The following is a 12,138-nucleotide window of genomic DNA, read 5'->3' on the forward strand; positions in this document are numbered from 1 at the left end:
CACTAGCTTTGTTCGTAGTGATACTTCCTAAGGCCCACTTGACTTCACATTCCAGGATGTCTGGCTCTAGGTGAGTGATCATACCATCGTGATTATCTGGGTCATGAAGATCTTTTTTGTATAGCTCTTCTGTGTATTCTTGCCACCTCTTCTTAATATCTTCTGCTTCTTTTAGGTCCATACCATTTCTGTCCTTTATTGAGCCCATCTTTGCATGATATGTTCTCTTGGTATCTCTAATTTTCTTGAAGAGATGTCTAGTATTTCCCATTCTGTTGTTTTCCTCTATTTCTTTGCATTGATTGCTGAGGAAGGCTTTCTTATCTCTCCTTGCTATTCTTTGAAACTCTGCATTCAAATGGGTGTATCTTTCCTTTTATCCTTTGCTTTTCACTTCCCTTCTTTTCATAGCTACTTGTAAGGCCTTCTCAGACAGCCAGTTTGCTTTTTTGCACTTTTCTTTTTCTTGGGGATGGTCTTGATCCCTGCCTCCTGTACAATGTCACAAACCTCCATCCATAGTTCATCAGGCACTCTGTCTATCATATGATCCTGCAATCCCAGATCTGGGCATTTATCCAGAAGAATTGAAATCAGGGCCTTGAAGGGATACTCAGTTCAGTTCAGTTCAGTCACTCAGTCATGTCCGACTCTTTGCAACCCCATGAATCGCAGCACGCCAGGCCTCCCTGTCCATCACAAACTCCTGGAGTTTACTCAAACTCATGTCCATCGAGTCGGTGATGCCATTCAGCCATCTCATCCTCTGTCATCCCCTTCTCCTCCTGCCCCAAACCCCTCCCAGAATCAGGGTCTTTTCCAATGAGTCAACTCTTCACATGAGGTGGCCAAAGTTTTGGATTTTCAGCTTCAGTCTAGCATCCTCATATTCACTGTAGCACTAAGTATTCTCAGTAGCTGATTCCAAGATTGAAAACAGCCTAAACAACCATAAAAGATGTGGTTTATACTTTTAAATAGAATATTATTCAACCTTAGAAAAGAAAGAAATTCTGCAGTATGTAACAGCATGGATGAACCTTAAAAGCTTTACGCTAGGTTAAATAAACCAGTCACAGAAGGACAAATACTCCATGATGCCACTTATACAAGGTACCTAAAATAGTCACAGAATCATATAATTAATAATTCATAGAATCAAAGAGTGGAATGGTGGTTGTCAGGAGCTCAGAAGAGGAAATGGGAATTGCAATCAACAAGTGTAATGTTTCAGTTAAGTAAGATGAGTGTGAGATTTTCTGTACAGCACTGTACCTAAAGACAATAATCCTGTGCATAGCACACTTAAAATTTTGTTAAGAGAATGGTCTTTCCACAATAAAACAAAAATCAAGTGTGTTGAGAATTTCCCAATAGAGAACTATGCATGGAGCCATATCCTAGAGGAGAATTTCACCTAGTCGAGGGCTTCCTCCCTGAGGAGGTAATATTTTCAATGAAGATGAAAAGATGAGTTAAAGTCAGCCAGAAAAAGTAGAGAGGAAAAGCATGGATGCCCTCCCCCTCTGAGGTCCGGAGCCCCAGTCCTCCTCAGCACTGGAGTTATGGGAAGCCAGAACCAGAATACCAGCAAAGGCCTTGTCCTTGTCTCCCAGTCTGCTTGCCTGCAGGCTGGCTCCCAGGGGCCCTCAGTCCCTCCCTCGGAAACAGCCAACGGCACAGAATCCAGGGAGGCAGCTATTGGCAGCCAGTGAGACCCAGTGCTCACAGCTGAAGCCCCTGTGCAGAGGAGGAGTAGCGGGGTCATCTCTCTGCTTTCCCTCTTTGGGCCTAACTTGATGAAAAATACTTGGACCCAGAATCAGCAAAGTGCTGAATGCACAGATAGCTTCTGCTGCCCTCCTTTCTTGAAGATGTACGATTAAGCAGATATGTCTGTTTTGTGAGTTTTTCCAGCAGCATTGAAGTGGCCTCCTGGCTGCCAGATGCCTCTGCTTCAAGCTCCCAGTGACTGATTTTCTGCCAGAGGTGAGGGCAGGAGTGGGGCAGCCAGCAGTGTGGAGACTATTGGAGCAAATTTTACCCTTGGAATAGCGCTCACTGTGTAGGCAGCTCCTTTATGAGACACACATAGAGTGGTCATCAGCATTGGGGGTGGTTGTTGTATTTTACACCCACAGCATTTTAGTATTTCTCTTGAAAGTGGTTGGGTGGAGGGTGAAGAACATCCTTTTTTGAAGCATAACAAATGCAAGGAAAAGTGCACACATTCTGCATGTATGGCCTGGTGATTTTCACAAAGTGGGTGCACATCCAGCACCCAGATCAAGATAACATCCCAGAAACCCTCCCCCTGCCCCCACCATACCCTGTTTCTAGTTACTACCCACCAAGGGCAGCCACACCCCCCCCCCCCCCCCCGGCACTTCTAACATTGTAGACTAGTTTTGGTTTTTGAGTTTTAGGTAAATGAAATCACACTATGAATTTTTGTAGCTGTGGCTTTGTTCACTCAATTTTCTGTTTGTGAAATTCAGTCATGTTCCTTGTTGTTCTAGTTTATTCTCATTTGATAAAGTTTTATATGAATATATAATCATTATTTGTCTATTTACCTGTTGATGAGCATTTAGGTTGTTTTCCATCTGGGCTCTTAGGAATAGTGCTTCTGTGAACATTGATTTTTTAAAAAGAAGTATCATTCGTTTCTGTTGGTTGTGTTGGGTCTTCATTGCTGCTGGCAGTCTTGCAGCGAGTGCATGCTACTCTGCAGTTACAGTGTGTGGGCTCCCCAGCGAGGTGGATTCTCTTGGTGTGGAGCACGGGCTCTAGGGCACACTGGCTTCAGGAGGCGTAGCTCGCAGGTTCTAGAGCACAGGCTGTTACTTGTGGCACACAGACTCACTTGCCCTGCGGCATGTGAGACCTTCCTGGACCAGGGATCAAACCCGTATCTCTTGCATTTCAAGGTGGATTCTTAACCACTGGACCAGCAGTGGTTGCATATGTCTTTTGATGAACATATGCAACTTTTGGGGGGAGAATATTATACTTGTATTGCATGCATGCTAAGTCGCTTCAGTCATGTCCATCTCTTTGCGACCCTGTGGACTATAGCCCGCCAGGCTCCTCTGTCCTTGGGATTCTCCAGGCAAGAATACTGGAGTGGGTTGCTATGCCCTCCTCCAGGTGATCTTCCCAACCCAGGGATCAAACTTGCTTCTCTTATGTCTCCTGAGTTGGCAGGGGGGTTCTTTACCATTTGTGCCACGTGGGAAGCCCAATTATATATATTTCAAGTGTACAACATGTGCTTTGAGATACATAATTAATTGTCTGTTGTTCCACAGTAAATTTTCCCCAAACCTAGGAGCTCACAACAAAAATAAACATGTATTACTTCTCAAAGTTAAATGAATGAGAAATTTGGGAGCAGCTTGGAAAGACAGTTCAGGCTCAGGATCTCTTAGGAGGTTGGAATCATCTGCAGGCTGTACCTAGTCCAGTAGGAGTGCTTTCAAGGTAGCTCACCCCTATCACTGGCAGGTTGATCCTGATTGTTGGTGAGCAGCCCGATTTCCTTTGCATGTGGACTTTTCTCCACATTGTCTCGGGGTCCTCATGACATGCTGGCTGGCGTCCCCCAGAGTGAGCAGTCAGAGAGAGAGAGAGCCATGTAGAAGCAATATCCTTTTTCTAATTTAGCCTTGGAAGTCACATAGAACCCCTTCTATTGTATTCCTTACAAGTGAGCCAGTAAGTCCAGCCCATACTCATGCCTCCATTTAGAATGGGGAAGAGGCAAAGATTTCATGGACATATTTTTTAAACCAGTAGCCCTTTAATATCTTAAAGCTTGGAATTTACCCAAACTGGGAATCTAAAAATAAGTTTACAGACATTCATAAAAGAATCTAAAAGAAATATATTCACTTCAGCCTCTCCTCTTTTATTCATTTAAAATTCTGTGAATATTTATAGGGCAGTTTTCGAGGTATTTCCTGAAAATAAGATGGCATAATAGAAAGTACAAAGGCTTCAGAGCCAGACATACCCAAGTTTGAATCCTGGGTTCACTACTTACTAATTATGGGTATTTGGGCAAGCAACCTCTTAGATTCTCAGATTCCTTCAACTTTAAAATAGGGAAAATCAATACAGCCTATCTCATAGTGTTCTGGAAGAAATTAAATGAGATAATGTGTATAAAGTGCCCATATAGTGGTAGATCCCTTCCATTTGTTCATTTATTTTAAAAAGTAGTAACCATATATATTAACTGTTTAGAAGGAGCTATGATGAACCCTGTGAGAGACACAAGTATATATTCTTCTACAAGTATATATTCTCATAGGGCCCTTGACAGGCAGAAAAACTGTATACTACTGAGAAAATATTTAGTGTCTGGAACAAATATAGATACAATTTATTTACAACTAAATAGGGATTAAGTTTGGATATATGGAAATGGAAAAAATTTTGAGGGGCAAGGAGAAGACCAGAAGTATTACAGATTAGGAGTAATCACTTGAGTAAAGATAGAGCTAGAAAACCAGGGGGCCTGAAGTGAGAACAAGAAAGGACTTCATTACTGATATGGCTTGAATCCAGGATAGGAAAGGAAGTTGTGGAAATAGGAATTGGAAAGATAATTACCCTAACAGAGTACCTGGAAAGGATTGAGAGAGCTCCATTCAGCTTTACATTAAAGCTGAAACATTAAAGCCAGTGACTTTTTTTTTTTTTTTAATTGGAGTAAAGTTGCTTTACAATGTTGTATCCGTTTCTGCTCTACAGCAGAGTGAATCAGCTATATGCGTACATATACCTCTTCTATTTTGGATATCCTTCCCCATTTAGATTACCACAGAGCATTAGGCAGATTCCCTATGTTATATAGTAGGTACTCATTAGTTACCTGTTTTATACATACTAGTGTATATATGTCAATCCCAGTCTCCAAATTCATCCCACTCTCCCCTTCCCCGTTTAGTATCTCTACATTTGTTCTCTACATCCTTTCTCTATTTCTGCCTTGCAAATAGATTCATCTGTACCATTTTTCTGGATTCCATGTGTATGCCTTTAATGTAAAATATGTGTTTTTCTCTTTCTGGTTTACTTAACTCTGTATGACAGACTCTAGGTCCATAAAGTCAGAGAATTTTAAACCAGTTTTCAGGGTTGGCTACAAAAGTTAGGCAGTCCTAGCTACTGAAAGGTCTACTTGCCATGCTTTTCTTGGCCAGCTCCTGTAGAATCTTTGTGTCTCACTTTGTAAACAGAACTTTCTAAAACTGATCATTAAAGAACACTTCTCACTCTAAACCCAAGAAACTCAGTTTTTTATTTGGTATTCCCATTTTGGAGGCTGCATCAACAGGGAAATTGTTTTTATATGCCCTTAGCTCACTATAAATGTACTTGTCAAGACTTGGCCAATTGGAATGTCCAGTTTATGCACTTAACTCATCTTTGTGTTTGACTTCCTCTTCCAGATAATAAGCTGTCCTCTCCACTTATTCCTCCTCAAGAAGGATGATCTGTTTAGCAACTTTCACTTTTGTTACATTCTCCAGTCCCAGACAGTGATGATATTTATACATAAGACAGGGACATTTCTATGCTATGATGGCAGCTTGAAGGAAGTTGGAACTGGCAACCTTTCATTTCGAAGCCAAAGAAAAATAAACATGAATGTTTCAGTCTTGCTGAGAATGGAGGCTAGAGAGAGAAGCAGAAAGCCTTCTTCTGGACCTGCCATTCACTATATGGTATCCAAAGTCTTTATGTGCACAACTTATATCTTAGCTAACATACCCTCTTATTTTGATGACACTTGTATGTTTCATCAAAATAGACATGGAAAAAAAGGTAGGGATTCCCTGATGGCTCAGATGGTAAAGAATCTGCCTGCAATGCAGGAGACCCAGGTTCAGTCCCTGGGTCGGGAAGATCCCCTGGAGAAGGGAATGGCTACTCACTCCAGAATTCGTGCATGAAGAAGTCCATAAACAGAGGAGCATGGCGGGCTGTAGTCCATGGGATCACAAAGAGTCAGGCACAAGTGAGTAACTAATACTTCCATCAAAATAGGCATGATTGTGACCATTTCTGGTGATTTTGTGGTAAAAATTGGATGCTTCATTTTATCACCCTCTTTGTTTACTCTAAACAGATTCTTGAACATGAAGAGAAAAGATGAGTTCTTGGCTTGGGATAGAATTCCCAGCCAAGCTTGGGCTGGACCTTCCCAAATAGCCACATAGGTGTTTTTACTCCATTAGGATAACACTTGGCGTCAAGGGAACTGTTCTGTGCACGGGTTCTCAGGGTATTCTCTTCCTCTGCTTTCTTCACAGGTGGGAAATTGGCAAGTGGAGTCCTTGCAGTCTCACCTGTGGGGTTGGGCTGCAGACCAGAGATGTCTTCTGCTCCCACCTGCTTTCCAGAGAGATAAATGAAACAGTAATCCTGGCTGATGAGCTGTGTCGCCAGCCCAAGCCCACCACGGTGCAAGCTTGTAACCGCTTCCACTGCCCCCCGGCCTGGTACCCTGCACAGTGGCAGCCGGTGAGTTCTGAGGTTAACACAGTATTGGAGCTTGTGTTTGCAGCAGGGGCTCAGGGTTGTCCCATTAAAGGAATGTTCAAGATCTGCTCAGGCGTGTCCGACTCTGCGACCTTGTGGACTGTAGCCCACCAGGCTCCTCTGTCCATGGAATTCTCCAGGCAAGAAACTGGCGTGGGTAGCCTTTCCCTTCTCCAGGGGATCTTCCCAACCCAGGGACTGAACCCTTGCCTTCTGCATCCCCTACATTGGCAGGGGGATTCTTTACCTCTTGAGCCACTGGGGCTTCCCAGTCCTCCTACAACCTTATTCAAATTCAGATCTTTTCATTACAAATAGCAAGCTCTTTCTATTCTACCACCCACAGTGATCTCCAAAAGCAACTCAAATGACCCATCTCTTAACCTGAAGATATTCCTGACAAAGTTTCCACTGAGCTAAGGAAAAATTTTTTAAATAAGGACTGTGTGGTGGGTAAATTTCCTTAAAGCTAACTTTTCTGATTGTGTGCTCTTTCTAGTTTTTGTTTTTGTTTCTTTTTTTTCTGTTTAAAATGCTAAGAGATAAAGATACCAGGAGATGGGTTTTCTTTTCTTTTTTTTAAACATAATTCCTTAGCAAAATAAGATGTTAGAAATCAAGTCAATTCCAGACTTTTAAAATTTTCCTGATCCATGGGGAACTGTCATTTTAAAGCAAGGGTTTGCAAACTGCTGCCCAAAACTAAACCCAGTTCATGACCAATTATTGTAAATACAGTTTTTGTGGAATACAGCCATACTCTTGCACTATATGGGCATAACTGCTTGGTTGTGACAGAAACTATATGGTCCCCAAAAGCTAAAACATTTACTCTACCTCTTTACAGAACAGATGGCTGACCCCACTCTAAAGCATTTATTATAATAATAAAAACACAATTATTTTATCCTCATATCCTATCTAAAATTAATATATATTTATCAAACTAAAGTTAAGTAACTTTTTTTGCATGCCTTTAAAAAACATAGGATTTTTTTTTTTTTTTTTAAGAAAACACTTTTAATCTTACAGTGCAGTACCTTGAAAAGTACAGTAGTACAATACAACAACTGGTATACAGGGGCCAGCATCAGGTGAACAGGCAAGAAGAGTTACTGACAGAGGAGGGAGAGAAGATAGAAGACAGGAGAGCTGAAGGGTCGTCAGCAATAGGAGATGGAAGGCAAACTGCAATTTCACTCACATCTTATGAAAAGACACAAGATTTTAGATGATTACTTGGATAAAATCTTACTGTGCAATTGCCTTCCTATTAGAATATCCCTCATAGTTTTAAAGTGACAAAAAAAAAAAAAAAAGGTCATAGAAAATAAGCCTGAAAGGTGAGGGAGACATACATCCCAGCTTTACTGAAACAGTTTATACTCTCAGAAGTGACCCAATTAGAATGATAAGTGATGCAGTCAGTCATCAGACTGAGAAGGAGAGAGAAGGCAGTCTTGGTGATGAGACAAGGAGCTGCCATTTCCATGCATCCTCTGTGCTTCTTCAAACCAGTGGACAGGACCCCTTCCTTCCTCCTTCCCTTTCCTGGTTCAGTCCCCAAAGAATCAAATAGTAATAAGTGAGCAAAAGACTAGGTGTAAAGCATCTAGAAGCAGGCATGGACGCTATACTGTCCATGTCTGCTTGGATAAATATCCTTTTAGAACCTAAATGTGTATGATTAAGTTCATAACTTCCATGCTACTGTGTCATGTGGAAATCAAGAGAATATTATGTACTTTGAACACTTTGTGTACCATTGTTCTGTTAAGAAATATATATTATTATACACCTAATTGAAGTTAATCCTCATAACAGGCCAGTGATAAGTAGATTTTATTGTCTTCATTTTAGTTTTGAGGAAACTGAGGCTCACAGAACTAGCAAACTTAGGAGTGGACATCAACCCAGTTTTATATGATCCTTCCCATGGTACCCCATTGTTGGAAACAACTGTGGCAGAAAAGGCCCTCAAGGGATTACATAGAAGCCCCCTTGTTTTATGGATGATGTAACTGAGACCAACATACAGTTTTGCCCAAAATCACAAAGCCTAATCCAGAACAATGCTAAAACTGAAACTCCAGTACTTTGACCACCTCATGCAGAGAGTTGACTCATTGGAAAAAGCCCTGATGCTGGGAGGGGTTGGGGGCAGTAGGAGAAGGGGACGACAGAGGATGCGATGGTTGGATGGCATCACCAACTCGATGGACATGGGTTTGAGTAAACTCCGGGAGTTGGTGATGGGCAGGGAGGCCTGGTGTGCTGCGATTCATGGGGTTGCAAAGAGTCAGACACAACTGAGTGACTGAACTGAACTGAACTGAATCCAGAACCCAGGTCTCCTGATTTCTGGTGCATTTATGCTTTTACCTTTAACTATACTCCGGCTCCATACTGCACCACTAACTTATGGCCACACTAAGAAAAGATGAGGAATCAGCCTAGATCAACCTCTACTGTTGAAACTAATTCCCTGTATTTTTAGTTTGTGTTGCCATTAATTACCTAATAAGTTCTGGGTAAAATGTTTATTGAATAATAAAATGAATGAACAGATCAATAGTACCACTCACAAACCCTGAAATGTTTTTTACTTTATATCCCACTGATGGGTTTGTTTCATGATTGTAGGTCATAATATTGATGATGAAAGTCAGTGAGGCATCAGCCTTTTTCAGTAGTTGCACATGCTGCTGAGTAATGGCAGAGACGTATGCTGTTCTTTCAGTTTTTACAGCACATCCATATACATGGTCTTTTTTGTTCTATTGCCAACATTACCACCCCCATGCCCAGTGGTCCTATTGAATCAGTGGATTTCTAAAGAGTCAATTATTCTTCCATTGTCCATTGACCTTGGGCCAGTTAAGATATGTATTTATTTTGAAAACTTTCTATTTCATTTCATTAGGAAAAAGCCTTTGAGGAAAGTTGGATTTAAATTCACTTTTCAGATCAAGGAAGTAATAGTAAAGAACTCTTTGAAGTCTAGCCAATGAACCACTGACTATACTTTATCAGGACCTTTAAAAAGATCTTGTTTCAAACCCAATACATAATCATTGTGAAAAATATTCAATCATAATGAATAAAGAGCATAGAAAGTGAAAACCACTAGGGATTCTATCTTCCACAGGAAAATTCCTGTTAAACACTTGGTACACAGGAATCCTTGGGCACTTTTAGGAACCTCTCTGAACCTAGAGAAAACAATAGGCTATTCTTCTTATATTTCCTAGGATCTTACATCTTTAGTTTTTTAGGCAAAATCAGCTACCACTGACCACTTATTAGGAGAAAGATAGTCATTGTTTAGGCTTATGAAATAAGTCAGGAATAATTTAAGCATCTTGAGTCTAATTAGCAGTTGTCCTCGGACACCACTTGGTTGAGAGATCAGCTATTGACTGTCCATTTGTCAACCCTTGCTGGGACAGGGGGCCTGTAGTGCACACAAATATCTTTTCTATTCAGCTGCCTGGATGCACCAGGAGAGAGGGCTGAGGTCTTTCATCCTTCAACAGCCAATATACAGTTTTTTTCTTATGAAAGAAAAGGAAAGGGTAGATCCAATGCTTCATTTAAAGGAAGACAGGTAACATCCTGATGAACACTGGCCTGTCTGAGGGGAGAAAGTCCCCCTCCTTGCTCTTTGAATATTGGGCTACCACTGACCTCATGCATATTGCATATGCTTTTCTTTCTGTGGGAAGAAAACATAAATTATGTTAAGTTGTCATTTACCAACTAGGAATGCAACCTCCTTTGTCCTTCATAGAGCATTTACTAACAAGTAATATGTAGCCAATATTTACACATTCTACAGGTCTGAGAAGTCCAAGGATTTATGTTAACATTTTAGTTTAGAAATAGTTACGCCAAAATGAAGCACAAATCTAATTCCTAATTCTAGCTTTGGTTTTTAGGGTGCCATCTTTATTTCATTTCTACCTCTTAGTCCCTACTGCATCTCTTGGTTTTCATCTTTGGTCTTGTGTGAAGGACTCAATATTTATCAATTTAGCTATAATGGCTCGTTGAGGTTTTATGGTTGACTTAGGCCCCAGTCCATGAGGTCGCAGAGAGTCCGACATGACTGAGCTTCTAACACTTTCACTTTTGAAACACTTACACATTTCGTGCATTAGTCTCCTGAATCCTTTATAATTTATTAAACATGCACCCACATGCATTAAACATGCACTCCTGCTTCTCTTCCTCCTCCTCCTCATCTTTCATGTTGACTATATATATTACTTCTAATTTTTTTTATTGAAGTATAGTTAATTTACAATGCTGCATTAGTTTCTGATATACAGCAAAATGGTTCGGTTTTATATTTTTTTTTTCAGATTCTTTTTCATTATATGTTATTACAAGGTAGTCCCCTGTGCTATACCATAGGTCCTTGTGTATGTATCTGCTAATCTCAAAGTCCTAGTTTATCTCTCCTCTAAACCCTGCTATCTACTTCAGTAACCATAAATTTGTTTTCTATGTCTGAGGCTATTTCTCAGTTTTGTAAATAAGTTCATTTGTATCACTTTTTGGATTCCATATATTAGTGATATCATATGGAGAAGGCAATGGCACCCCACTCCAGTACTCTTGCCTGAAAAATCCCATGAATGGAGGAGCCTGGTAGGCTACAGTCCATGGGGTCACTACGAGTCAGACACGACTAAGCGACTTCACTTTCACTTTTCAGTTTCACGCATTGGAGAAGGAAATGGCAACCCACTCCAGTGTTCTTGCCTGGAGAATCCCAGGGATGGGGGAGCCTGGTGGGCTGCCGTCTATGGGGTCGCACAGAGTCGGACACGACTGAAGTGACGCAGCAGCAGCAGTGATATCACATGATATTTATCTTTGACTTTCTTCACTTAATATGATAACCTCTAAGTCCATCTATGTATATTAATTACTTTTTATGTATCTCATGAGAGATCATTTTCACATGTATGTTACACCACCACGATTGAGAACCTTTGATATATATGCACGAGTAAGTGTCAGACACCTTGATCATGACAGTCTTCTGCGAGGATTTTTTTCTTTGACTCTCCATCAGTTTAGTTCAGTAACTCAGTCATGTCCGACTCTTTGCGACCCCGTGAATCGCAACATGCCAGTCCTCCCTGTCCATCACCAACTCCCAGAGTTTACTCAAACTCATGTCCATCGAGTCAGTGATGCCATCCAGCCATCTCATCCTCTGTCGTCCCCTTCTCCTCCTGCCCCTAATCCCTCCCAGCATCAGGGTCTTTTCCAATGAGTCAACTCTTCACATGAGGTGGCCAAAGTATTGGAGTTTCAGCTTCTGCATCAGTCCTTCCAATGAACACCCAGGGCTGATCTCCTTTAGGATGGACTGACTGGATCTCCTTGCAGTCCAAGGGACTCTCAAGAGTCTTCTCCAACACCACAGTTCAAAAGCATCAATTTTTTGGTCTCAGCTTTCTTCACAGTCCAACTCTCACATCCATCCATGACCACTGGAAAAACCATAGCCTTGACTAGACAGACCTTTGATGGCAAAGTAATGTCTCTGCTTTTTAATATGCTATCTAGGTT

General features: G+C 41.2%; 1 protein-coding gene across 5 annotated transcripts in view; it reads left to right on the forward strand.

The window, feature by feature from the left end:
• Positions 1-12,138, forward strand: part of ADAMTSL1 (ADAMTS like 1) — a 1,044,920-nt gene that overhangs the window by 862,587 nt on the left and 170,195 nt on the right. For all 5 annotated transcript variants that reach the window (XM_070480552.1, XM_070480554.1, XM_070480555.1 and 2 more), the window contains one exon: positions 6,324-6,534. In XM_070480552.1, coding sequence (XP_070336653.1) covers positions 6,324-6,534 — 211 coding nt within the window. The remainder of the gene's footprint in view (positions 1-6,323; positions 6,535-12,138) is intronic.

Source organism: Odocoileus virginianus, chromosome 18 (assembly GCF_023699985.2).
Source record: "Odocoileus virginianus isolate 20LAN1187 ecotype Illinois chromosome 18, Ovbor_1.2, whole genome shotgun sequence".
In the NCBI taxonomy this organism is placed as follows: Eukaryota; Metazoa; Chordata; class Mammalia; order Artiodactyla; family Cervidae; genus Odocoileus; species Odocoileus virginianus.